General features: G+C 48.3%; 1 protein-coding gene across 5 annotated transcripts; it reads right to left on the bottom strand.

Moving 5' to 3' along the window:
• Window positions 1-645: 645 nt before the first annotated feature.
• Window positions 646-25,423, bottom strand: FHL1 (four and a half LIM domains 1). Of its 5 annotated transcripts, none has more exons than XM_052673317.1 (6): window positions 25,282-25,423; window positions 4,679-4,860; window positions 3,866-4,043; window positions 3,225-3,394; window positions 2,422-2,608; window positions 646-1,660 (listed from the first exon to the last, which is right to left on the bottom strand). In XM_052673317.1, exons 2-6 carry the CDS (start codon window positions 4,832-4,834, stop codon window positions 1,503-1,505), a joined length of 849 nt encoding a protein of 282 aa, XP_052529277.1. In that variant the 5' UTR covers window positions 4,835-4,860; window positions 25,282-25,423; the 3' UTR covers window positions 646-1,502. The 5 variants fall into 5 exon arrangements, with proteins under 5 accessions (XP_052529277.1, XP_052529278.1, XP_052529279.1 ...); XM_052673318.1 differs by lacking the exon at window positions 25,282-25,423 and adding an exon at window positions 13,706-13,797; XM_052673319.1 differs by lacking the exon at window positions 25,282-25,423 and adding an exon at window positions 13,652-13,670.
• Between the last annotated feature and the right edge of the window lie 1,760 nt (window positions 25,424-27,183).

Raw genomic sequence — 27,183 nt, forward strand, 5'->3', positions numbered from 1 at the left:
AGCGTTTGTGCAGTTGGAAAGGGATTTGTACTAACAAACACCTTGCTGTGTTTGTGTGCACCTATGAGAGTCTCGTAACTGCTGAATTCTTTAACTTGCTTTTTACTGCAAGCCTTCGCCTCGTTCCTACAGGACCAGCACCTTGTTGTAAGGGTAAGTCCTGCAGTGCTCCGTGGCCATTGTGGAGCTGTGACTATCATGGAAACAGCAAGATGCTGCCCTTTGTTGGGGTATTTCTGGTTCTGGTAGGTTCTTGTGTATGAAGGGAAATGACTGAAGCAGCATCCGGTTCATAAATATTGCTGTGTGTCAGCCACTGTGATGGGGGGGGAAACAAAAGCATGAAAACCCTTCAAACCAGCTCATAGGTCACTAAAAGGTAATAGAGGTGTACGGACAGTGGCTGAATGTGTGCTTTCCAAAAGGTTTTTTTCACATAGGCTGGTTTTGGCAGATGGTCTGCTGTCAATTATGTGTTTTTCTAATTGGTTTATGTACATTGTTGCTCTCGTCCTCATGTATCTAAGGACACTGGCAGAAGAGCTCTTTCCTGTATCAAGATATCAGACTCCATCTCAGTAGCTCAGCTCATGAGAGATGGCTATCATATAAGATATCAGAATGAAAAAACAACAGTTTTCCAGATTGTAGGAGTCCAGGCAGGCACTAGTCTCATTTTTATTAAATCATAAAACATACACTGACATGATAGGAGAGCTGTGCTCATCTGAGCTATTGTTAAGGCACTTCTAAATGAACGTGCACTCTGCAGTAGTTGAAAGAGTTTCTTAGTAGTGGATTAATAATTGGATGTAGACAACCTTATTAAACATGATGTAAAAAAAGCTGGTGAGCAAAATTTTAGGGCAAACCATGCAGAAATCAAAAACAAAACAAGTTTATGGAAACTTAGAACTAACACTAAATTGTACTGCCAAAATGTTGTTATATGTATGTAAGATAAAGCCACTCCGTATGCTTGTTGCAATTTGGCACGGTAAAGAAGCAGAGGTACTTAGTATGGAGCTGCTGTTCATGGTGTGATACATGTAATGTTCCTGTACTTGCAAGAAGACAAAATGGATCTCTCTGATCTTGGGTGCAATGTCTGCATCTCCCTTTCTGAGGTGCATGCCTTGTCAAAACCACTTAGTGCAAGCACCAAGCTTAAGCCTATACTAAGCAAGTTTACAATTAGCTTTGTTTTAGTTTAAACCACACACAGATTATGGTAGTATTTGGATTTTCTAATGCTAAAATCTACATGTTCAAGCCTTTAAGCTAATAGTTACTTGAAGGCAAGGTTAGCTTTTGCAGCAGTACATGCTTTCTTGCTGCAGGAGCTTCAAAACTCATACCCAGTCTATTCAAGCTATTTTAGTTGTTTTTATACTAAAACTGAAAAAGGTAGAACTCTTAACATGCAAAACCTGCACCTTTACCAGGACTATTTTGAAAAGCGGGCCTTTAAAATCCTTTTTAAATCAGTTGCTGTCTGTTCCTTACAGTCGTTTGGGACACTCAGCACAGTAAATTTTTCCATTATGGCAAACAAAGCGCTTGTTGGCCAGACCACGGGCACACTTTGTGCATTTGAAACAGTAATCATGCCAGGATTCATCTTCGTAGTTAACCACACTGGTTCCTCTTCCAAATCCTGCTAGGAGAGAACACAATTATAGGACGGCGATAGTAGCTTTTCCCGTGGCTGGGTTAGCCCACCATGCTGCAGATCCCATTCTTACTGCCTCTCATGCTTCTGTAGTCTCGCAGACCGCAGTTGCAGTGTCTAAAATACTAGCCCAAAGTGCAACTGAACCGTGTGGTTTGCTTCTCTGTGATAATGCAATCCAGGCAGCTTAGCAAAGGCTTGGCTGCAGTAAGCCTCGTCCCTTGGATTCCTTCTCCAGGGAACAATCCATGTGAAGGACATGGATCGAGACATTGATCACAGAGGTTGGGCAGAACAGCCTACTTCGTTCTTATAGGCTCAAATCCATGCTCTGAAATGCAAGATTTATGGGATTGACAGGATAGCACCCCTCATTGGCTGAGCTCTGTGGGGTTTTCATATCCAGTAACTAATGGGGACATGTGAAATAGATGAGAAGTACAGCAAATGTCACTCGGGGCAATAAAAAAATTACTTTTTTTAGACTTGCACTTCTCAGACTAATATTGATGTGTGAATAGTTCCAGCTGGGGCAATTTTGGAGGAGGTAAAAGGTAAAAGAAGCATGAGGAGTACAAAAGGTAAAGAAGCATGTGAGTTATAGTTAGATCACATGTAAATTGCTGGGGTAAGGCTTGGGATATTACAGCTGCTTATGGTGTTAGTGGCCTCCGAGCTGCACATCTTTGGGGATCAGAGTTCTGACCTTAAGCACCCCATGGTCTCAAGCTGCATAAAATCCAACATACCTGTAATAGGATTCTTGCAGCCAGCACACTTCTTGGCAACACATTCCTTGTAGCAGTCAACACAGTAAAACTGATCCTCTACAGCTGTAAAGCGCTTCCCACCCAATTGCTTCTTGCAGTTGGAGCAAATGAAACACTCAGAATGCCAAGGCTGTTCCTGGTAAGTGAGACCTCCAGAAGTGATGGGCTAAGAGGAAAAGAGCAAGAAAGATGTTTCAGAAGAGAGGTGAAGCAGGCATTTGGTGTTGTGAAGGAGAGCTTGGTCGTGGTGAAGGTCACTCAAACGTTTTCATTAAAATGAAATTATGCAACATTTGAACTCCTCATCCTTGAACACTTGAAGCCCGGAATTTTGCATGTCTGGAGCTTTCATAATAGTTTATCTTATTTGCAATTACTCTGCAATTCTGTTTTAATCAATTGTAAGATTATACAGCAGCTGTTTTACAAAAGATTGTTTTATGGTTTGAATACACAAACTAGAGAACATCGCTAGAGAACTTTAAACCACTTCAGCCTTGCCATCCCTAAAGCAAATACAAGGCTGTGCCAGCCTTGTAACATTTGGTTTCAACAGATTAGCTCCTAGCAAACCCTGCAGGCCCTGCTCAAGTACAGATGTGCCATAGCCTCTAGCTCTCTCGCACTCTTACACTGCTAGCTGCAGCACCAGTATCTCCAGAAAGAAATGCTAGCAATAGTACAATGAGAAGATGATCTGTCTACTGGCTTACTCTCCTAGCTTCTGACACAGATGCTGCAGGCAGTTCTGGCAGCTGCAGTGGCAAAGGGGAAGGACTTACATTCTTGCATTTGGCACAGGTCTTGGCAAATTTATGCTCATGGCAGGAGACGCAGTAGAATTCATCACCCTTTGGGAAGAAGCTCCCAGATCCAATCACTTGCTTGCACTGACTGCAAGTGAAACAGTCCTTGTGCCAGACCATCTTCTTGTATTCAACATTTTGGTCTCCTACAACAGAAAGAAAGAACACTGCAGGTCGGATTTCAGGCCTGTGACAAGCATGCAGTAACCTCATGCAGCGTAATGGCTGCAAGATCTGTCCATACAGGACTTCAACAGCTCTACACAACTTATTTCTACATCCAATTTTAGTAAGGATCTTCCAGATTTTCTTAGATTCACGTTTGCCAAGTGTTGTGCCTTTCTGAGAGGAGGATCTTGTTTCACATAGCAGAGCTTTTGACAGAAATTGTTTAACAATGTCTACTAAAATCCACCGTCCACATGAGGTTTCAGAGGCTGCCACGCAGTTAACCCTTGTCTAGAATGGACAGGTAAGAGCAGCAGTAAAAACCTGCACCCCTTTGTTACTCCCCAGACTTGCACTACAGTGCCATACTCCTAACTGCTGCTTAATTAGCCTCGGTTTTGCCCTAGAGCAGCACTCAGTAATCACATCCATGCTGGTAGCACTGGTACCTGCGATGATAGGCTTGAAGCAGCCCTTACACCTGGGTGCATCCTCAGTGGCAGTGCAGTTGCTACACCAGACCTTGTTGTTCTCCCTCAGCATGAAGGGCTCATTGACCAAGGACGTGTAGCACTTGACGCAGCGGAAGCAGCTGTCATGCCAGTAACGGTTCTTGAAATGCAGCTCCTGGAATGATCAGAAACAGTGAGCAATAAGCCCTCCTTCTGCTGAGCACCACTAGAACCAAGTTACTGTCCCAGTGCTAATTATCATCACATACAAAAAGCTACATCTAGGAAGAGCCTAAGTGCACTTTGGGATTTTGGGGTAGCAGAATGTGCTTTAAAGCCAGCAACCTTGAGATGTGGGGTTCTGCAAGCAAGGGCTACTTTGGTCATCCTGTTCCTTCTAGTTGAGGTGTATGTTATCACTGCCAAAACCATTTACAAACTGATTTAAAAAAAATAGTAATTATTATATCCTATGTTCCAGAGTGCTTCGCCCAGAAGACGAGTTTTCTGGGAGACCTACAAAGGCTGGATTAACTGCCAGTTGGGACAAGTTGGCATTTGCAGCAGTTCGTATGGCCGAATCGAGATCCTGAAACCAGATCCCATGCAAAGGCAGCCTGAGCAGTGCCCCACGGCCTCTGGCTCTTTGCCTGAGCAGCTCCTTCAGGCATAGCCCAACAGCCAGGGTATTTGAAAGAAAACTCCACACAGAAGCTTGCAAGAAAGGGAAACAAATTGGGGGCCGGGGGGTGGGGAAACAAGCATCTGCCTGTCTTGCTCTCATCGCCTCTGCGAGCACCAAGCAGTTACCTTGGAGTCAGCACCGATGGGTTTCTTGCACTCGATGCAGGTGTTGGCACAGATCTTGTCAAAGCACTTGACGCAGCAGTGGCGGCCCTCCTTCTGCACATACTTCTTGCCTTGCAGGTTGTCGCGGCAGTAATAGCAGTCAAAGCGCTCCGACATGGTGCCCACGCTGTAACTGCTGGGCCCTGCGGGAGGGAAGGGGGTAAACTTAGAATGCTGAAGCATTGGTAACTGCTCCAGCATCACAGGAAGTGATGAAAAAATGACTCAGCCATGAGCGTGTGGTGGTGTCACGTGCCTGAAGGGCTTGTTGCTAGAGAAAGCGGGTTCTGGAACAGCAAAAGCTACCTCAACGGTTCTATCAGCTCAGTGGTTTATAAAGCAAGCCAGCTCTGCTACCTGCACTAGCATTAGAGCTTTCCAGGTGCCTCCAGGATAACCTCACACACCACTGGGCTCAGGGTCTGGCTGCGGTACACAGCCTGGGTTTGGTCACAGCAATCAGGAACACTTTCCTTGGTACACAGGGAGAGAAGTACCATGAATTGAAGAGAAAGCAGGCCATAGGGTGAGGCTATGCGGGCTGACTCCTGGCCGGTGCCGCCCAGCCTCCTGGAAGCACTGTGCTTGCAATTAGCATAAGCAGTGTTTTAGTAACGCAAATATTTTCCGTGCCCTTAATAGCCATCCACGATATGAGTGCTAAATTTCTGCCTATAAAGAGGCAGGATGGGCTCTGGCCAAATACAAAAATGCAGCTCTTGGCCTCCTAGAGAATGAACCGCTGTGCTTGCAGCACTGCAGAGCTTGCTTGCTCCATGGCTCAGGGAAGAGCAGGGCCACACGACAGCCTGTCCCTGTCACCTTCTTCAGAGGAAGAACACCAGCCTTTTATTTACATCATTCATGTCAAGCAGGGATAATGGTACCTAATCACTCACTCAGAGCGACTCGGGTCATTGTAGCAGACCTGCTGCAGGCATGGCGAGATCCTGGCTGAGGCACCGCCTAATTTGTGTGCAGAAATCGCCGCCAACCAAGAGCGGAGCAGAATAGTTTCCATGTTTCCAGCCCAAGCCTGCAGCCAGCTGCAGCTCTCTGAGGCCTTTTGTGCCAGATACTTGTGCAGCTTCCAGCTGTCTCTATCACTGGGTTTTCATATACAAAGTCACAAGGAACAAGAAAACAAGATCTCCCTACACTTAAAGAAATGCAGCGGCTCCGTGCCTTTCCCCTTTGCCCTTCCTCAGAGGAAGCCCAGACCAGGCTCCATACCCAGACGGAGCCACAGCAGCATTCTGGCAACAGTACACCAAGAGGAAGTTCAATAATTCTTTTGCTGATAGAGCTGAAGCACCAGCATGCACTGAAGGAAGGAAGCAGTCAGGCTTTTGGGGAAGCTGTCATCCTGGGAATAGCCACCCAATGCTCATCACTTGCCTGCATGGGCAGCTCTGCCACATTATGGCACGAGGACCTGCTTACACAACAACTTCTTGGGCAGCTGCCCACCCCAGTAATTCAAGAATTATCCATCAACTGCGTAGCCCAGCCTGCCAGCCATGGAATCACTGCTAAGCTCCTGCTTATCAAATGCGAGCGCGCATCAAACTGAGCAAGCCCTGACCCGGGCACGACCACACCAACACCAGCCTGAGCTGCAGATTGAGCTGGAGCATTTCTACTCCAGAAATCAGGACAGATGATCCCAGGGAGCAGAGGTGGGGGCTGGGTTCACTCCCTTTCCCTTCCGTTGAGCTAAGTGAAGTGGGCCAGAGGCCGAGCTGGCCAGCATTGCGCTCTGTGGGGGCTGGGGCTGGAACTGCGGCTTGGCCAAGGTCAGGAGACGGCCACGTCCTGCTGACAGCCACGCCAAGGGCTGTGTTTGTACTGCTTCAAGGAAATGAAACAAACAAACAGCTGGGAAACATGGAAACTATGCGAGCCACCTCCAGCCCTGTAGAGCTTCATCAAGCAAGCGGGTTTTATTTAGAAGAAACACAGTTGCAGAGTCCAGGGCAAATGGTATCTTAACGTTCTTGATCTCAGGTTTAGGGTTGCCTTCAAGCAGAACACGTAATTGTGAACATATGGCTCAAGGAGTAACACAACCCTGTGTTCCTGTGTAACACGCCATGTGCCAAATGGGACACATTTATCACAGCAGCTCGGAGCCCCACGGACAAATAACACAGGGTCTGGCAGCCCAGGGAGTTTCTGCCCACCTTGAGCCATCTCACAGGCCAAAAGCTTGACTCAAAAACCAGGCAATGGTGATTTGGGAAATGGAAGAAAAGTACGGACAGACTTGAACAGTTCTCCACCCTGGGATGATGTCCCAGGCAGAGGATGCTCTGCTGGAGAGGAGCAGTAAGACGACAGTGCAAGTGTCTGGGGAAAGGCTAAGTGCAGTACAAGCCTATTCTCACAGAGCCTGCAGGACTCGCAATAAAGGGCTCAAGGAAAATCCTGCAATACTTGAATCCTCTTCCTGTTCTTACCCTAGAGCTCAGACTTTCCAGATAGAAGTATCACCAATTTCCCAAAAGCTACTCCAGAAACTCTCTCTGCTTCCAGCAAGGTGCCCCTCTCCAACCAGCTCTGGGAGCCTGCTGTCTAAATGCAGCTCCTTAATGAATTTGGCTACAGCTAAAGGGCGGATAGCCAGAGCAGTGGCCTTCTCAAATATCGGGGCATTTGGCACAAAGACCCACTAGAATATTCAACATTAACATTCACCTGAACACAGAGGTACAAAATCAGCTGCTTGTCCCAAAAGAGCATCTACTATTTTTCAAAAGCAGCCCCTCAGCCCTCAGACAGCCCTTCATCTTTCACTATTCTCCAGCATGTGGGCCCTGGGGTTGCCTACAGCCAGTGGTCAGGGCTTTGCCTATACAGCATCAAGGCAGGCTTTGGGACTGGAAATGATGCAGATCTAACAAGTGAAGCAATTGCATTAACACCAACCCTACCTGTCCCTTCAGTTCCCATGGTCCCTGAGCTGGTTTCTCCTCATCCAGTCAAGCTTTATACCGCCATCGAGCCGTACACCATGACACGGCATTGGGGTGGTTTGTGGAACAAATTAAATCACAGCACTCTGCTAACGATCTGAAGCATAGCTGATAAGCAAAGCACTTAGCACAGGATGTGTGTTAATGTCTCCTGGGAATGTGTTTCAATGTGATAAGCCACCAAGGAAGAACTTGAAGTGTGGTCTCTAAAACCAATTAGGGAAACTGTACTCAAACCTCATGGACTTGCTGCATTTCCCCTTTCTCCAGTGGCATGCAGGAAGGAAGAGGCCAAGGCTGCTGACCCTCTGCTGGGGTATGGATACACTGGGAAAGAGCAGTTGCCTTTTGGCTCTCCATCAGCTTTGTTTTCCTCATCAGACAGCCCCTGTGCCACCGGGTGGTGACAACAACCGCCTGTCTGGGCTCAGGACCTGGCACTTGGTGGCGTGTCACCTGAGTGACTGTGCTCAGCACTCTTCCAGGCAGTGTTGTGTATTTTGCTATAAGAACCAGGGAATAGCTTTAGAAGAAGGGAACTGTTAATCAGAAAGGAAAAGAGGTGCTCAGGTCTGCATCTCAAGGTCACTGGCACAGTGCCTGCACATTTATTCCTTTCCATTGGCTTTACATATCTCTGGCAGGTCGTTTTTGCTGGGAGGATTGACAGTAAAGAGCAAAGATCTGTGCTCTCCCGCTGCCAGGCTGGGGCACGTGCAAGTCTCATACTCTATAATTCAAAAATTACACTGCTGATAGAAGAGAATCTTCTTTATTTAGAACAAGAACAGCTCCAAGTTCCTCAGGCCATTGCCAAAATCATCCCCTACGGTCCTATTGCCACCATGTCTGAGCACATCCCTATCATTATTAAATCTTGTCAGTTTCCCAGGGGAGTAGAGACGTGCTATTTAAAAAACACACACTTCTACACTTAATACAGAGCTCAGCTAAGGCTAACAAAGCTCCTGGCATACACTGCACCACTGCCCAGGGCAGGGCTGAGCACTTTAGGCAGCCTAAGTCTAAGCCTTTCAAAATGACCTAAGTCAGTTAAAGCATAGAAAAAATTGTTTGGCACCTGACTGCGGCTGTCTTCTAGTTTATGTTCCCAGCTACACTCCATGCCTATGTGCCCAGGAGCAAGGTCTTCTCCCACTGCATGGCTCATGCTCCTTGCAGGCATGGCAGCACCCCATGGGGGATGCCCTAGGGAACGGGGCTCCCTGCTGGTCTGGGAACAGACACTGTCTTAAAACCCAGTGGTGTCAGCACTCCAAACACAGCACGTGCTCAGCACTAGCATTTTGTATCACAGCTTGTGCTGGCAGGTAGACCCTGCCCTTGGTTCAGGAGATGCTGCTGCATCCACCTACTTGGCAAGATGGGCAGCAGGGCTCGACAGAGGTCCCTTGCTCAGCCCTGAGGGCTGGGGTGTTTCTGCACCCTCTGATAAGAGCACAAGGCTTCAGGTATCATAGATGTTCATTGCTTCATCTGCACAGCTTATCCCAGTTTGGATGCTGGCTACTCCAGCTTGTATCGATTGTCAAAGAGCTAGAGCATGCAGTGCTTTTGTGAGCAACCCTGGTTACTTGTCCAGTGAGTTTGGTAAAATAGGAAACTGGAACTCAGCTCTCTCTCATCTCAGTGTAGTGCCTGAACCACCTCCAACCAACGAGAAACACATGCGTAATAAAAATAACGTTAATGCTGTGTGTGTGTTAATTGTGATTAGTGCTTGTAGCACTTGGACTAGAACCACTCCAATTCCCAACCGAGCCTGGTCCCCGCACCAGAGAACATCCACACTGAGGAAGATGACAAAGACACCTGGAAGTATTATAAAGTGATGCTCTAATACCAAATGATGCTTCAGCCCTGCACCCCAGGGCATGTCCACCCCCTGGGCTGCATCTCATTTGAGAGATGCAATAGCACTGCAATTGCATGTTGCAATTCAGGAATGTGAGTACATGCTGGACACACAGGAACTTAGCTTCTAAGAACCAGATAAGCTTTTCAAAACTCCAAAGACCTTAGGATGCTCCGTATTTGCAGAGCTAAAGGGGAACAGGCACCGGTAGGAAGACACAACATATCAGCGTGCAAAGGGGACATGCAAAATAGCCTCCTCAACATTAACATTAACAGGAAGGAAAAATTAGGTTTGCATATTACTGGTCATCTAAAAGATAAACACAAAGGAGAGCAACCAAAAACCTCCCACTAGAGCAGTGCAAACCAGCTGGGTTTACCTGCTGGGCTTCTGCTGGGAGTTCCGCTGCTCAGGGCAGCAATGCCACAACAAACTCACTGCACAGTGAAGTGCCATCTTCCATTCTCACAGTTTTCCCTCAAACAGCAGCTGAGCCCAGCCCTCCCACAGCAGCAGGCACAAAGCACATCCAATGCACGCTGCAGATCAATGAAGCCACTGCCACCTGTGCTCCTCACTACTCTGTTCCCAGCGCTGCTCCCACATGCTGCCACCATTAGTCCCATTCACCACCATTAGTCAAAGCTGCTGATTACAGAGACTGAACACCAGATTCAAAAGAATTATTTCTTTAGAGTTGGACACCCTTAGCAAAATTTTCCTCCCCATTCACCACACACGTGCAGACAGCAGCATGTCCACGTTACCTGTGTGCCTGTGGAAAGCCATGATTACCAGCCCAAAGCCACAGGCAAGAGAGCGCACAGACTCTTGGCTGATCAGAAGCTGCCCCGTTTGATAACATACATTTAAACGAAGGCTATTAATACGGACAGGACTCCTACCAGATGTCCACTCCCCTCCCCAGAGATCACAACCTTAATCCCCCTTGAAAATTCTTACCATTTTAGGTGATCTGAGGGAGAAGAATAGGATCCAGAGACCTCTGTAGGCAACATGTAAATACCTGCCCCACTACTCAGCACCCAAATTAGTCCCAAAGGCAGAGAGTGTCTCAGGAACTTGACCCCATGCTAGTACTATTTGGCCTTGGCTTTAGAGCTAGATTGTGTCTCATATCAGTCCTGAGCTAAATAACAGACCCGCATTAATTCTGACCGCTGTTGCCCAAGGGAAAAGAAGAATCACAGCCCCCAGGGTCAGCAGGGCTGCAGTGTAAGGAATCAGCCCCAGAGCACACGCAGGGGCTGTCCCCTGGCTGTAGGGCCCAGAGCAGCCACAGATTGTACCTCTGGGGACATAGCTGAGAGTCTGGGAAGCACCAAAAGGTACAAAAGGATCTGGGCTTGTCTTCAAGGCAAGGGGCATACTGAGGTCTTACTGCCTGTAAAACCACCATGCCTGGACCTCCTCCAGCCTTTACTCTAAAGCAGTTCAAGGCATTAATCATCCAAAGCAAACAAATCCTTGAAGAGCAGCACTTAAAAAGCCAGGTTTCACGATCACGGAGCTTCTCTAGCACCTAACAGCACGGCTGGGCTCTCCCCACTGTGGTATTACAGAGCCCAGGCTTGTGCCTCTGCTCTCTTTGCTCACACGCCCCCGAAACTCTGTACATAATTTGAATCCACACAACCTACTTCCACCTGAGCTGCGGCAGGGAGCAGAGGGAGCCGTGCTGCAGGGCTCTCCTGCACGGAGGTATTTGGGCTGAGGCAGCAGAGGCAGCTCCACGGCCCTGCGCTCCGGGTCACGCAGCCAGCAGCAGTGTTTGCACTCGGGGCTGCGGCCAGGGCCGCCCAGCTGCTAATCCTGCTTCGACACTGACTCAGTGCACGGCCGTGGGAAAGGCAGTTAACCTCCTGACAGCCAGTGTTTATTGTTCACAGGCCAACTCAATGCCGTCTGGCCTCTGAGCAGCCAAGCGCCGGCACATCTCTGCTCCCCACCAAAGATGCCGCAAGCTCCTTGCCACGGGGCAGGGTGCACAGAGCCTTCAGCCCAGCACCAGGCTGTACGGGTATCACGCAGTACACATGCAAGGTCAGCATCATCCCAGCATCCTCACGTTTTCAACATTGCCTGGAAAAATCACACTTGCCAGCATGCTGTCCCTGAACGGCCCAGCACGACCCATTCGTGTAGCAGTTTGAGGCTGGAAAATGTGCTAAAAGACAAGCACACCAAAATCCCTTGGCTAGGAAAAGCCTTACATTACTCCAGCTCACCTATAAACTCTTGCAAATTGTTTGCATAGTTCAGATGGTAACAGGAACTGCAACAACTGGTATTTTCCTGTGCTAATCTTGCAGTGCATGGTGTAATATTTACAGACATTAGTTCATTTTTTGGCAATACATGTCAAGTTAGCACCATTAACCACTCTCACACCTTTCCAGTTCCCTACAAAAGAGCTGACACATTCCCACATGGCTATCATTTTCTCCTTCCCCAGGACACCCTCTGTTTTCAATCACAAACAGCAATCTTTGCTCCCCATTCTGAACTGCAGCACTGCCTCGTCCCACCCAGAGATGGCTGCAGTCCAGCTGTGCCGTGGCAGCATCTCAGACATTTGGCCATCAAAACGCTTCACGTGCACAAATGCATGTGTGTTTGCAGCAGCAACAGGCATGGGTTGGAAGAGGTGGCAGGGAGGAAGCTTGACCAAACAACAGGAGCAGGACACAGAGGATACTGCTACCCATGAAGTTTCACCATGAATCTCCCTGCAGCAACATTTTACTGCACAGCTCGGCCTGGCAATTCCCCAAAAGCAGTCTGTAATAACAAGGCCATCTTTGCTTGAATTTGTGGCCTCCTGGGCCAGTACAGCAAGGACAGGCTGGGAACAAGCCTTGCTGAGAAGACAGGGCTGCTCTTGTATTTTCTTTGGTCTCATTTTAGCCATTTGACCTTGAGCAATTCCCATCTTCCCCCCACAGGTCTAATTCATCCCTGCAAGCCCAGCTCCTTCTGAATGCAATTAAACACATCAGTGGTACAAGGTACAGCGCAAGTACCAAGGAGGGATGTTGTCACCCCATGGATTAAGGCATGGAGCTGAAGCTACCAGGAAAGACAGCATGCTCCAGAGAAAGGAGGGCAGTCCCAACAGACAGCACATCCCACTGCCAGACATAACACACAGCCTTGTGCAGCATCACCACGATGCCTCTGCTCCCATCCCATCCACGCCACCACTCTCTACCAGAGCTGGGCAGAGAGGAAGGAGTGCTGTAAGCACACAGCAGGACACACAGGCTTGGGTTTTGAGGGCTTTAGCATTAAGTATGTCCTGTGGGTTTTCAGCACAGCAGGATCTGGACACAGTAATCCCACCGCACAGGTCTGACTGCAGAGCAGCGTGGCTGGCACATAGTGTCATCTGCTCGGATAGACAAATGATTCACATTGTGCTTTCCAGAGTATTTTCTTGCCCTAACAATCCTGCCAGAAAAGGTCTGGGCGTCTCAGCTTGCCCACACATCCTACTGTCACTCAACAGGCTGTGAGTCCTAAATAAAGCCAATGGAACCCAGGCATTGATAAACTATTAGTCACTATCATCAAAGAAAGAAGCAGGCAGCAGTAAATACGAGCAGGAAGGGGGCACCTGTCCACTTCTTAGGGCAACACTTCACCTCCTGCTTCTATCAGCTCTGCCTTGGATGCACAGTGAACCTGCACAGAAAAGCACAGCAGCGATTCAGCTGCTCCATGTGAAAGCAAAGCAAGAGCCCAGGTTGTTCTCAGCCTTCCCATGGGACCAGCAGGCTGAGACTGCTGTAATAGCACTGCAATGGCACGGCCCCTTTGCACACACATTTCCTTCTTTTCAAGTAACAGCAGATTCAGGGTTGCTTCATTTCTTCAAATCCACACATAGCTGGTGCGCAGCGTGCATTCTCCTGCAGCAGGGAGCCCTCCTTCTGTCCAGACTATTGCAGATCTTAAACTCCCCTTGGCTCTTCTGAGGCAGAAACTGAACAAAGTAATTCTACTAACAGAGCTCACTCTTTTCCCCCCTCCCCCCCACCTCATCTTTTTCTCCTTTACCTTTCGCTAAAGACAAAGTTTGCAGGAAGCCAGCAACAAAGGAGTTGGACTCACTGACACAAGCACCAGCAGGGTTAGGGCAGAGGACAGATCCCTAGGGCTGATGCAGCTCTCCAAGTGCTTGGCTCTCCAAGTGCTTGGCTCTCCAAGTGCCTTGACTCCATGCGCTTCCTGCTCCCAGCACCAGTTCTGTGCTGGTGGAAGGGCCACAGAGTGGTGTTTGCACTCGGAGGGCTATAAGCAGACAGTCCCACAAAGAGGGAACCAGGATGATTTCCTTCCTACTGTGCTGACCTCCAGCCCAGAGACTGAGATCTGGGTTCTTCCAGCCAAGGGAAGCTTTCAGGATCAGCGATGGAGATATGGCACAGTGGAAGTGGGAATAAGCTGATAAGAAGGCACACACAGGTTAGCCCTACATGAACTCAGATATAACACAAGTAGAAACAAAGGGGGGAAAAGAAGGAAGGATAAGAAAAGAGAAAAAAAATAAGATGTAGTAACAGACAGGAAGGAATGGCACAGTGATAATGGAGCTGGAAACAGAGGGATCTGAAAAAACAGCAAAACTGGGAAGAAATAAGCTGGGTTTTTCCCATCTGCCTCCATCCACAGGCTGGAGCAGTTCCAGGACTATTCCTATGGCAGCTCCAAGTTTATTTCCCTGCTTCCATCTGCTCTGCAGCTCCTCTCCACATACGCTCTGACTGGCACTTGTTCCCATCACCTGTTGCTGACATGGCAGCCCTTCGGTGGCTGCTGAAAGCCAAGTGACACCACAGCTCCAGGAGAGCATCTGTGTATAAATCAAGAGCTGCTTTGTAGAGACAAGCTCTCTCTCTCTGCACTGGGGATGGAGAACAGAACAGCAGAGACGTGCAGCAAAGGCACAGAGCACCCAGCCAGGCAGCTTGACGGCCTATTCCAGAAGAGATAAGCTCTGATGTGCACTCACAGCAATATAACCTTACTGTACCCATAAAATATCCACTTGTGCTGGGGCTTCACCAAGCTTTTAGTGAGGCGTCACTGAAATAATATTTCACAACCTCCAGTATGCTCTCTGCACTGCAAATTGCCTCTCATAGGCATGGCAGCTGGCTGAGCAATGCTGTCCCCCCAGTGAAGTCAAATAGCTCACTGTAATGAGCACAGAGGTTCAACTATTAGTTTGCATCACTGCCTGAACTCTGGGTCATTCACCTTCCTTGGAAATCTACACGTTATGGATCAGAAATGTTTCCCAGCCTACACTGTGTGAGCATCCTGCGTTCGTTCAACACTTGTAAAACACTGAGGATAAACAGCTTCAGTTGAGGTGGTCAAGAAGTGTCTGAACGATGCTTTTGGTCATACGGTCTGATTTTGGGTGGTCCTGCCTGGAGCCAGGAGTTGGACTCTATAATCCTCGTGAGTCCCTCCAACTCGGGATATTCTGTGATTCTGTGAGATGGGCTAAGCAGATTCTTCTCAGAAAGGGGCCATGCAAGAAGCACACTGCCCAGCTATGGGTGAAGACACACCATTTTCATGAGAAGGACATGTCCTTCCTAGCACTAGCATACCAGCTGGGAAGACTCCCTGGCATCCAGCACACCATCAAAGCACTGCCCGAACTTGGCACAGGTGCCAAGGCCATGTCCCAAGCTCTGATTTCAAGCTGGCAGGATCCAGCCCTGGCATATAGGTTTATCAGAGCAGTCAGCCCATCTCCACAAGCATGGGACAGTCACCTCTAGCAAGATTAGCATTCTGCTATCTGCACTTTCACTTGTTAGATGGCGCTGGTGGCTGAAAGGACCAACTCACCCTTGTTACGTGGTCATCTTTAAAAATAACCTTTCCCAAAGCCCCACAGTGCATAACCCTGTGTCCATCTCAGCCAAAGGAGATCAGCTTGCAGGGCTGAAGGGGTATTTTTGGGCACTCTGACTAATTGTCAGGACATATGCTGTGCATTCTTTACAAGGAAAAACAAAGCCGCAAAGTCCCCTCCGGTAAGGCCTATGGAGTTGGGTGAGACACAGAAGTTATTCTCAGCAACCTGGGCTTTGAGAGGGTTTGGTTCCATGTCTGGCTCCAGAGAAGCGTGTATGAAAATGGAGGAAGGGTCCACTTCCTTGCATTCTGACACCAACAACAAAGGCTGAGCCACACCACATCACAAGGGCAGAAATGAAAACCTTTTACACTTTGGAGTGGCTCCAAAGCCACAGCTGCTTTTTTTGGCACCACCTCACATGGACGCTCACTGGATGTGCCAGGGGATGCGCCCCAGAGCAAGCAGAGGAGAGGTTGCTCACTTGAGGAAGCCCACAACACCCACACAACAGTGAGAGCCTCCTGAGACCTCAGTAGCTCTTCACCCTGAGGCCCATTTAAGCCAGCACTCACCCAGCTCCATTTCTCTGAGCACACCTTCAGACCACATGCTGTTTCAATGTTCTGACCCCACTGGCATCTCAACCCTGTTTGCTGGCCCACACTCTTTTCCTTTCCCCTTCTCTTGCTCTTTTTGTTCAGCAGAAGCACTGCACCAAAAGCACACACACCTCAAGTGACCAGAGCTCTGGTCTCCACCAGTGCCTCCTGCATATCTTTCCCTTAACTGCAGAGCAGTTTCCACTGAGAAAAAGTGTTGTCAATTCAATTTCTAATAGTGGCATTAAAATGAATGAGCCATTTCTCTGGAGCCAGGGATAATATTTTCAAAGTGCCTGTGTGATACAGGAATGTAAATCTCATTTTTCATAAAGCAGTAAGGATCTCGGGTCTCCCTGGAAATCATGTCAGATGAGAGCTGGGCAAGGACTATGCTGAAAAGTATTCTCCATGGGTTCACATTGATTGAAATTAAAATTAAAAAAAGAAAAAGGAACTAATACCCTTACATCTTTCATTGGGGTTAGAACTCAGCTTCAGCCAAAACCAGAGGGACACAGCCCTTGGCCATGGCATGCATTGCCCCAGCTGAGCACCCTACCTGCAGGATGGAATTACGCTGCCGAATTAAGTTTGTTCCCCATTTCCCAGAGCTGCAAATGCCTTCATCCCCACCTCCCTGAGGACAGGCTGGAGCAGCTGGACATCCCCTCTCCTCTCCCATGCTCCCTCCACAGGTCTCAGGGCGGAGTGGCACAGCATTACTATCCCTGCTTGCTCTCAGACTGCAGGCTCTGTGGGCTGCTACATTTCTCAGGCAGAAAGCTTAGGATAAGAAAAATAAGATACTTAGAAGTGTGCTTGAATTTAAACATAGAAATTAAGTGGAGCTGGTACAACCACTTAAGTGCTTCATTAAGCCATCCTCTGCTTTGCAGCTGGATCTGGGCCCAAAAATGGTTTTGTTTTCTTTTTCAAGTAGGAGTGAGACAATAAATCGAGGCACAATGAGTAACACAGTCTGCAAAGGGAAGCAGCCCTTCTCGGTACAATTGCTGCTTGGCTGTCAAACCACGGTCCAAATCAAACCAATAGAGGGTCTGCTCTACATGACTAATTGTGTTAATTGCACACAAGTGCCAGAGAAAACCATCAAAAAGCTAAAGCAGATGTGAAATAGTGGCTTATTTCTTTTAAAACCAACTTGTGCAGCAGCACTGCACCAGGCCTCACAAGCGCCCTTATCCTGCAGTGACCAGTACAGGGCAATGGGGAAAACACGAGGTTTCCCAATCCTTGAGGATTCATCCAGCAATAATAAGGCACGGGATGGGACTCCAGCATCACCTTGCTATTGGGCAAAGTTCTCTTCCCAGCTGTGCAAGCCCAAATTTCACTTGGTTACAGCTGATCACGTTAAAATTGCCTTCTTTCAAATGCCAACCTGCTCCAAATGCTGGAGTTCCCTGATGCCCTTTCCTGGCACTGCTCACAGTGCCAAGAGACTCAGCTGTGTCCCCAGCACATTTCTCATGTGGCTCCAGAGAGCAGCTAACAAAATCCACCCCCAGGCCTGGAAGGGACTTGAAAGAACACAGAGACCTGACACTCAGCGCCTATAAAATTATAATAAAAGGCTTCCAGAACATAAAAATACCCCCACTGAAACCAACGTGCTTTTTATAGACACAGCCTTTGTCCCTTGCTCCAGAATGCATTTGGATAAGCAATGCCATTAATCCAAGAACAGATTGTGTTTTTGTATCATGTGAGTACGTTCAAGGATTAAGTTTCAGTTGCTCAGTTTCTGCCTGTATTGGTGCTGTTAATAACTGTAATCTGCTTTTTATCACCAGTACCTGTGCCTTAAAGACACGGTGAACTGGGTCTTTGGGAGGCAGTTTGTGCATGGCTTCAATTCTCCCTCTATCCCTGAGCCCAGGCCTTGCGTCCATCCTGGGGATCATTGCTGAGGGCATGAGAAGAACAGGGGCTCAGGGTGCTGCAGCCAGCCCTGTGGGTGCCACCAGAAAGGGGAAAGTGGTGCTGTGTGGGGCACTGCAGGGATGGGCAGATGCAGAAAGCTGCCATAATGAAATAACATAGAATCATATAATGGCTTGGGTTGGAAGGGACCCCAGGGGACATCATGTTCCAAGCCCCCTGCCACAGGCATGGCCACCAACCTCCAGATGTGGTTCTAGACCAGGCTGCCCATGGCCCCATCCAACCTGGTTTTGAGCACTTCCAGTGACAGAGCATCCTCAATCTGTCTGGGCAGCCTGTGCCAGTACTTCACCACTCACTGTAAAGACATCCTGACATCCTGTCTAAACCTTCCCTCCTTGATCTTACGATAATATGCTGCCACCAATCTCAAACAAGTCCTGGTCTTGGCTCTGTTCTGGTTACTTAACCTGGGAACACTTCAGGGCGCAATAATGGCAGAATCCACAGCTTCAAGCCCTTATCCATGGTGTGTTGCAGAAAGTAGGTCAGATTTTACCAACACAAGATAGAGGATACAGGGAGGAAGCAGCAGCTACCCCCTCGGGGCTCTCTGACCCACAGTCCCACCAGGAAAACCACTGCTGCATCGCCAGGAATTGCGAGGGCCTGTGCTCAGCCACAGCCCCATGCCCCATCCCCTGCACAAGCTCATTCGCAAGGCAAAAGCAGTCTGGCAAAGCAGCACACACAGCTTCCAAATGTCGGCTGAGCAGACAGCGTTCCTGGCGCTGGCTCCCCTTCCATCCGGCTGCTCCAGCTCAGGCACCGGCATTGCTCAGAGGATGAGCTCATCGCTATTTCAGGTTGCATTTGCACTTGGCAATCTCCCTGGTAACCAAAACAAGTTACTCATTGGTTTATAGCAGATTTATTGGTTGTTTGTTTCAGCCTTGAGTGAAGTACACAGAGAGTGTCACTACACCGTGTCCAAAAGCGCGTAGGACGGTATTTACAGCCATTGCTATGGAGATGGGCTGTGTTAGCACGGGAGGTCAGGGGAAAAGCTGACCGTGAGCCTGGCCCAGTGAAATGAAATGGCAAAAAGCAGGTTTGTGGCATGGTGTGAGCTCAGGTGCTGCTGCACAGCAGCCTCGGGCTGTCCCAGGCGGTGGGCAGGTGTCAGTCACCTCTGGAACAGCAAAACAAGCCAGAAAGAGGCTGCTCACAATCCTCCTCAGGCAGAAATCAAGAAATCCCTCCCAAAACAGGTATCTGACCCTCTCAATTCCACTAACACCAGCTCTCCTCAGCTCCATTTCACAAGGCAGGACCATGAGGACACAAGCCTGTTATAGGATCCACTGCCTGCTTATGTTCTTGGGCAAGAATTTTCCCCCCATTCATCATCACAAGCACCAGCACAAAGGGCAGGGAGAAGCCAGGGAAGCAAGACCAACTTCACTGTATTTGCCTGCAGAGTACTGAAAGAAATCGGCGATGCCCATTTCTCTGTCGCACCCAAACCCAATCTATGATACTGCTCAGAAATTGCACAAATTGCATCATACATTTCATGAGGGGTTTTTGGGCTTCTGTTCATTTTACTGAATGTGTTTTTGCAAGAAAGACCCTACCCAGACGGGCTCAGTCCTGCAAGACAAAACATTTGGAAGCCCTGCAAGTAGGCAACCTGCAGCTGAGCTCCCAGCCCCATTTTCCCAAACAGAAGCACACAGGCTGTGCCCCCTTCCTGGGAAAGACACGTCCCACCTCACAGGCAGATCCAGAGTCAAAGTTTGTCACCATGGTGGTTTTTGGCTACAGGTTGGATCATACAAAGGAGAAGGGAAGATTTCAGCAGGAGGTAAGTGACATGCTCATGAAAATTAGGACAAAATAAGAGACTTCAACTCCTGCCAAGCAACTTTGTGCCTCCATGGGGTGAGCATGGGCTGCATTCTGGTCTTGCTCCCATGCTACTTCCAGAGGCAGCACTGACATGCTTTATCCATCAAGCAGCATTTACCTGGCAGGCTGTTCCAGGGTGGAAGCGTGACTGGCTTTCAGTCAGCAGAGCAGGGGTAGACAGGAAACAGCATTTGCATGTGTTGAGTGAGATATATAGCTCTGTGTATTTTTAAAGTGAGATGAGACCAGAGAGAGAGGGAGGGATTCTTGCACCCTCGGCTGCTCATTACTGCCTTGCCTGTGGAACTGTTGGAAGCACGGCCAGGTCAAGACAACGCCTAGAGCTCATCAGGGAATTCTGAAGTGCAAGCAAATCAGTAGGAATTGCTCATACATCTACATCAGGACTGGATTAGAACCACAGAGCCCTGTGCTTCCGGAGGTGCTGCCTGCATTGCATTGTCTCAAACCACCAGTAGCACTATGGTAAATGTGTACAGAAGAGCAGGATGTAGTGCCAAGCCCCTGGGATGCTATCAGGATCCTAACAGAGCCCCTGCAGGTCATTCATCTGAGTGGACATCACCCAGATGGCTCGTGTGGCACATCACCAGGTTGGGTAAGTAGCACTGAATAACACAGGGCCCAGCAGGACTGCACACAGCTGTACCATGGCTGCCTGTCTTGTGGGATGTAGGTAGTCCTGGGGATGGCACAGATGGGATGTTTAAAAAAAGCTCTCTGATATGCAGACAGGAGCAAGCTAAGGGGTGCAGAGTGAAGTGGAAGAGGCTCAAAGGTCCAGAAACAAGATGGCAAGACAGAAGCTGGAAAGGCAGGCAGTGCCTCAGAAGTGACTAATTCCATGCTTTTGCTCCAGTGTTTATTATAGAAAAGAAGAGATAAGAAAGGCAGCTAGTGGTAACAACTGCCAGAGGCAGCCAATCCCAAGCTAAACAAATAACAAATGCCATGCAAGCAGCCTGCCAACTCAAAATGGTTCCCACAGCTGGGGGCATTAATTTATAACAAATACATTACCCTTCAGTCACCCACCTCAGGACACTATCAGGGATGGAGAAGCTGTGTTTTGAGTGGTTTCATAGCTACTCTTGGGGGGACTGTGGCCAGAGACAACTGGAAGTCTATGAAAACTGAATATACCCCACTGAAGGCATTAAGGAAGAGCTGGGAGCCAAATCCCAGCACAAAAGCCAACTAGGAGCCACAGTGGGCCAGAGCAGCTGTGGGTTTAGTGTGCTGACCATTATTTTTCTTAGCAAGGGAAGAAAAGCACATCCAGCACTCGAGTTCATAATACAACCTTGGAGAATTGAGTGTTTGTTGGTGGTTTATTTTTTTGCTGCCTCTGTCCAAACAAAACAATGGAAAGCAATTCTTGCTCTGCCAGAAGCTCTGAATTCTTTGCTGCTTGAACACGGGTGTCACACAGGAGAGCTTGCATACTGGTGCAACTGCATTGTCACTACAACCAGCTTGCAAGAACCTAAAGCAAAATAAGTGGATTGTCCATCTCTGCACCAACTGCTTCCCAAAAGGAGTCCTTAGCACATCCAGCACACACAAGTGCTTGCCACCACTTCAGGACACAGATGCCATTGGAGTCAACCATCATCCAAAGCTGCCCCATCCCAAAGCATCAGGGTCTCCAATGTCTTGAACACAAGTGGAAGGATTTTCCAGAAGGAAAAGCATTTTTCAGCTGTTTCTCCTGTTCTTCCTCCCATATACATCACAAATGTACAGATAGATGTCAGAACAAACTCGTTTTACTGTGGTTCTACAGCTCAGCAAGAAGTAAGCTGGCTCCAAAACACTTTATTTGCAATTGTTAAACCCTAAGACAAACCTGTCAGGCAGACTCCTGTGAGGCAGATGTCAGTCTCCTCTCTTCCACGAGTGGAAGGATATTAGAAACAGGGATGTGGAAAAGCTGCCCTGCAGTGCCTATTCTAGCAGGAATGGTCTTTTCCTGTTCTTCACTGGAGGTCTGGATGACAACACGCAATCCCGGCAGAACATAAATGCACCCACCACTTTAATCCCTCTGAGTTAGCAGCTGCTTGCTGAGCACTTGTGTGCCAAGCAGGCAACTCTGCCAGGCAGGAGACAGCAGAGGTTTCCATCTCCAGCTCTTTCCCACCACACAGGAGAGAGCCACCCCAAAGTGCACCAAGCACAAGGCTCAGCTCAAAGCAGGCACACCCCAAAACGAGTGGATCTTCTGAAAATGCCATTCTTGTCCAAGCAATCTGAAGTTAAGAGGTTTTAAATTTCATATTTGCAAAAACAATGCAGTTCTGCAATGCCGTTCCAACCAAAATTGTAACTTTGCCTTAAAGTTTCCAGTCAGGCACGCAGCTAAATACCACTGCGTCCATCCTGGCCTGCAGCTCCCACACTGACGGGAACCCTGTGCAGCCTCACCCAGGATACATTGCATCTCACTCCAGCACGCCTATGGTGCAAGCCTTGCCCTGCTTTTGAATAGCTCCTAAGCCCTGAAAGACTTTCTAGCCTTGTCCTGCCATAGGATGTGATGTGCCTGGGGCTGGCTCCTTGCTGCTGGCCTCCAACAGCAGCAGGGCACGCGGGTCAGAGCTGAAGCATGCCGGGCTGTATCCATGTCTGACCCCAAGGGATACCCCAGTGCCTTTGCTCCTACAAACTGCCAAGTGCTGCAGACAGGGTTTCGCCAGAGCCTCGGGGTTTAAGAACTGAAGCCAGAAAATACGGCACAGTTCTCCTACAACTACGCTGCAGAAGTGGAAACAAAGCATTTATCTAAACAGCATTTAATCCTTTAGAGTCCTCTTGTCTCAAGAGCCATCTGGTTAAAATTCCTCTCCAAATCAGGGTATCTAAATGAAACATGAGGTCTCTTTCTTCCTCCCACACTCCCTCTGCCAAAGTCAGACATGAAATATCTGATCTCAGACACTTTAACTTTGTTATCTTCCCTGTCTGAGTTTTCCATAATAGAGAAATGAAGGAAAAAAAAAGTCACAATGAATGAAGCTGAAGCATTTTGACTGTACAACTTACAGCGTGTTTTTTAATAAAAAAGGGACAGGTCAGGTCTGGAAACATTTCTTTCATAGACATTATTTCCATTACCTTCTCAAGCAAAAATAATTCTACGTAACTGAAGTTAGAGAACTATATCTGAAATCTCAGCACTGCTATCTAAATTACCCAGTGCTGTCCCCAAAGTGGGACTGAGCTCAAAAGTGCATCACTCACATAGGTCACTGCTGTGGAGGTGACAGTATTCCTGGCTCACATCATCATTATCTCCACTGGAGCACGTGCCCCAGCCTCAGTGTGCTAGGAGCTGCGTGCTCACAGCACTGGCAGCAAGTACAAGTTTCCAAGACAGAGATGGAGAGGGCAATCGCTCAGCCTTGGTACCCAGGAACCATGGAACGTCATGTTTTCACAAGGTATTATACAAAAAGGAATATTTTTCTTCCCTGCGACAAGGAACAGAGTTTTTTAAAGCCTGTGTTAAATGCTAGTGCAACAGACAGACTGTACTACAATACATTTAGAGAATATGAGCCTAGATCAGGGCTAGCACACATGCAGCACCATCCTTTCCCCTTCATGAGCACGGACCCAACAGAGCTCCGCCAGCCGCCCCGTGCCACACATCTCCATTTTCCATTCATGGTGCAGTTCGATGGAGAGGCAGCTTCCGAAATAGAGGCCAGCCAAGATGGGCTGGAGAGTGTTTATATTCAAGCATTGGAGTACCATAAACACTGCCTCCTTTTGAACAGCTGCCTTTATTTACATCCAGGCAGAGAACTATACCAGCGTAGGTGGAGGCCAGCCATCATTCACAGCAGGGAATAACTTCTGTTAGAAACACTCCAAGAGCCCAAAATCTGACAGATCTCTCCTGGCCAAAACTCCCCAAAAGCAGTTCAACTCAGACAGAAGCTGTAAGCCCCAGCTCTGACAGGGTCCCTCCAAGCTCCAGTTCCAGACCTGAAGCAGTTGGATTTCTGCTGCCCTGAACTCTTGGTTTAAGCACCTGTGCCTTCATTGTTCCAGCAGGTATCACTCAGTAAGGAATTTGTCTGTGCTGGGCTCCTTAAGGAGAAATTAGGAACTGGTTTGCATTCAGGAACAGGGGAAAAAATACAGAGGGTGTTGTCACTGCAATGAAGCATGTGGGTGCTTTTATCATTAACATTTCAACTTCCCTTTTTAAAGCCATATTTGGTTACTTGATCAGCTATTTCCTTCATACATCATAGCTTAAGAATTGAAAGAGTTTCCTTTGTGAAGTTTTTTTAAACAAAAAGCACTTCCTGTCATTAATTAATTAATAGATGGATTGCTCTAATCTTTTTTTTTCCCTTTCGTGTGCTATTTACAAAGCAACCCCATTCATATCTAAGCCACAGACCAGCGCCAGCTTACGCAGTGCGAGCTGAACCAGAATCTCATGCATTAACTTATCTTGTGGGCAGCTGCTAAAGAAAAGATTGATGACAGAAACACCCATCTTGCAAACACATCAGTGAATAGTTTCACTCATCCGAGTGATTCCACAAATACAGATAGAGAAGAGGGCGCAGTGTTTGGGTAAAGATAAAGGCGTTTGCTTTCAGATGGGAGCAGCTGTGAGTGCCACTTGTTAGAAAATCTGCAATTGTTGATACTTCACAATATAGAAAGAGAGCAGTGACAGTTACTAGCTGAAAGCTGGCATTTCCACATTTTCCCCGGCTCTGTCCCATGCAGCATTCTCCCTCAGGGCAGTGGGTATAACTCCTATCTTTGCAAGAACATCGCATCACCTGAGCTGCCAACAGAACAGTGGCTGGTTTGCTGATTTCCTCCCCAGCTGTTATTAACCACTTCAAACAGGCACAGCTGATTCCCTGCCTTGGAGAAGCCCTGCTGACAGCTCACACACAGCTCTGCCCACTGCAAGCGCTCCCAAACGACACTCGGCTGGGAAGCAGAGAAAAGCACTATTTATACGTAGTGGTTGCTTGCACTCTCAAAGCCATCACCTTGTGGGGGGGAGGAACAGACACATCAGAGAAAGAAGATGCAAGAGAAATCAGAAGCAAGAATTTAGATAAATCCCCCAACCAAAACATCCCTGAAGCAGAGGCAGTTTCCCATGAGGAAACTTTTCTAAAAGGAGTGCTTTAGAAGTACATTCTGCACTCGCAGACTTCCCGTTTCCCCCAGCCTTTCCCAGCCAATTCCCCAGCCAAGCAGCCCCAAGGCAGAGAAAAGAACCAGCACAAGCCTTGAAATCCAAAGACCTGTGGAACGCAGGATGCTGAAACGCTCCCTGCTCAGCGAGGATGCTCAAGAAGAGTGAGACAGAGGCATGTGCTTACTGGCAGCTGGAGAGCCTGGAGCTGGGAAGGGATGGAGCACACTCCCCTTGCAGCTGTGCTGTGGGCAGGACGTGGGAGAGCTTCAGTCCAGGGCTGAGCCTCCAGCCCCTGGCTGGACAGCTGCTGCTTCGACACTTATAGCAGGGAGGCGCGTTGCAAAAAATTAATCCAGCCAATAGCACCGGTCCTGCCCAGGGAGCAGCTGGAGGTGGGGGGAACAGCCTGCTCCTCCCAGGGCCTCTGCACCAGCACTTTTTGGGGAAAAACCCAACCAGCAATGGCATTTTGCCAGCATCGCTCCCCTGCAGCAGCAAAGCTGCTGGGAATATGGGATTCACCAGGCTGGGCAAAGTACTATTACCCCACAGTGATTCCAGAGCTCTCCATGCATAAAAAATGCAGCATCAAATCTTTGTATGGGGGGAGATTTGTTTTCAGACTCTCATTCTGTCCAAGCAACTCCTTCCCATATCTAAAACATCTCCTGCCATGCCTTGTGTCACCACTGGGTACATAGATAGAGATTCAGGACAGAAAACAAACAGGAGGGATGTGCATCAAGGCAGCAGTGTGCAGGGAGGGGAGGAACACAGCCAGAAGAGCACAGCTCAAGTGATGCCAGAAGATATTTTCTTCAAAGACATGAGAAAAAGAACTATCAGGTAGCAAATCATTCTTGCATTTAAACACATTTGCCTGTTGAAGCTGCACCAAAGTAGGCAAATCTGACAGCATTCATCCTATGTCTATCGCCTAATGGAGTAGCAGCTAAACAACCAAACAACATGTCAGCATTTGCAGGATCAGACCTTAAATCTGAAGATTTAAAGCAACTGGTATACCTGACACAGGAGGACTTAAAGCACTCTTAATCTCATGTGCATCAAAATAGCAGCTTAATTCTGCTTGGAATTAAACAGAAGATAATCTAGAGAGCATAGACAGCATATGACTAAAGTCAAGGAAGAAGCACTCCAGTTAGAATTGCAGATGATACAATAAAGCGCTATAAAAGCCTCTGCCAAAGCTCTGTCCTGAGCAAGAATGCACTGCAAAAATGACACAATTCATTTCACAGAGTTGAGACAGCTCTGAGTGCTATCACCACTGCTTGGTGAGGAACATCGCTGGTTATTGGGCGCATTGATTTTTGGCAAACACAGTAAAACTCAAAAAAAAAAAAAAAAAAAAGGAATCCAATGTATCCCTGCCTAGCTATCCAAACAAAATGAACTATGAAGCACTTCAAACTGAGTCGGCTGAATTACTCACCCAAAAGCTAACTGCTGGGAAACTTTATTTGGAAATAGCGGAGCTCATAAAGCTGCTGCAGGGCAGAGCAGCGCTGGAAGGAGCCCCAGGGAGCAGCAGGCTGCCCCAAGGCCACAGCAAAGGGCTTACCTGAGAGCAGGGAGCTCGTCCGGAATGGATGGTGTAGATCTCGGACACTGTCGATCTCCAGCCTGCTTTAATTCAATCTCTCAGCAGCTGCAGAGTGAGGAATCTTCTATGTAATCAGGTCCTTTTTTGCACACCAAAAAAACCATTTTGAGGTGCATCCGTGCAGAATGAGGGTCCTGCACCCCTTGGGTGGGCTTGGCTATCCTCCTCATTTTCACTTGTCATGGCATCCCAAGGCCAGAGCTAACACCAGCACCAATAACAGCTACTCCATCTGTGGGGACAGGGCCACCACCAGCACCTGTCCTCTACCAAACTGAGCCAGAACAACTCTCCAGGCCAGCACAGACATCCTGTCCTCACAGCTTGCAAAAACCCAGCAGCCATAGCCCAGGCAGCATCCAGCCATCTCCTGCCTCCTCCCTTCCTTCCCCTCACAGCTGCTCACTCCAGGTGGGGCAATTATCAGTTCCCCTCACCGACTCTCCCCAGGCAAACACC

The sequence above is a fragment of the Tympanuchus pallidicinctus genome, unplaced genomic scaffold, assembly GCF_026119805.1.
Source record: "Tympanuchus pallidicinctus isolate F22 unplaced genomic scaffold, pur_lepc_1.0 scaffold13, whole genome shotgun sequence".
NCBI lineage: Eukaryota > Metazoa > Chordata > Aves > Galliformes > Phasianidae > Tympanuchus > Tympanuchus pallidicinctus.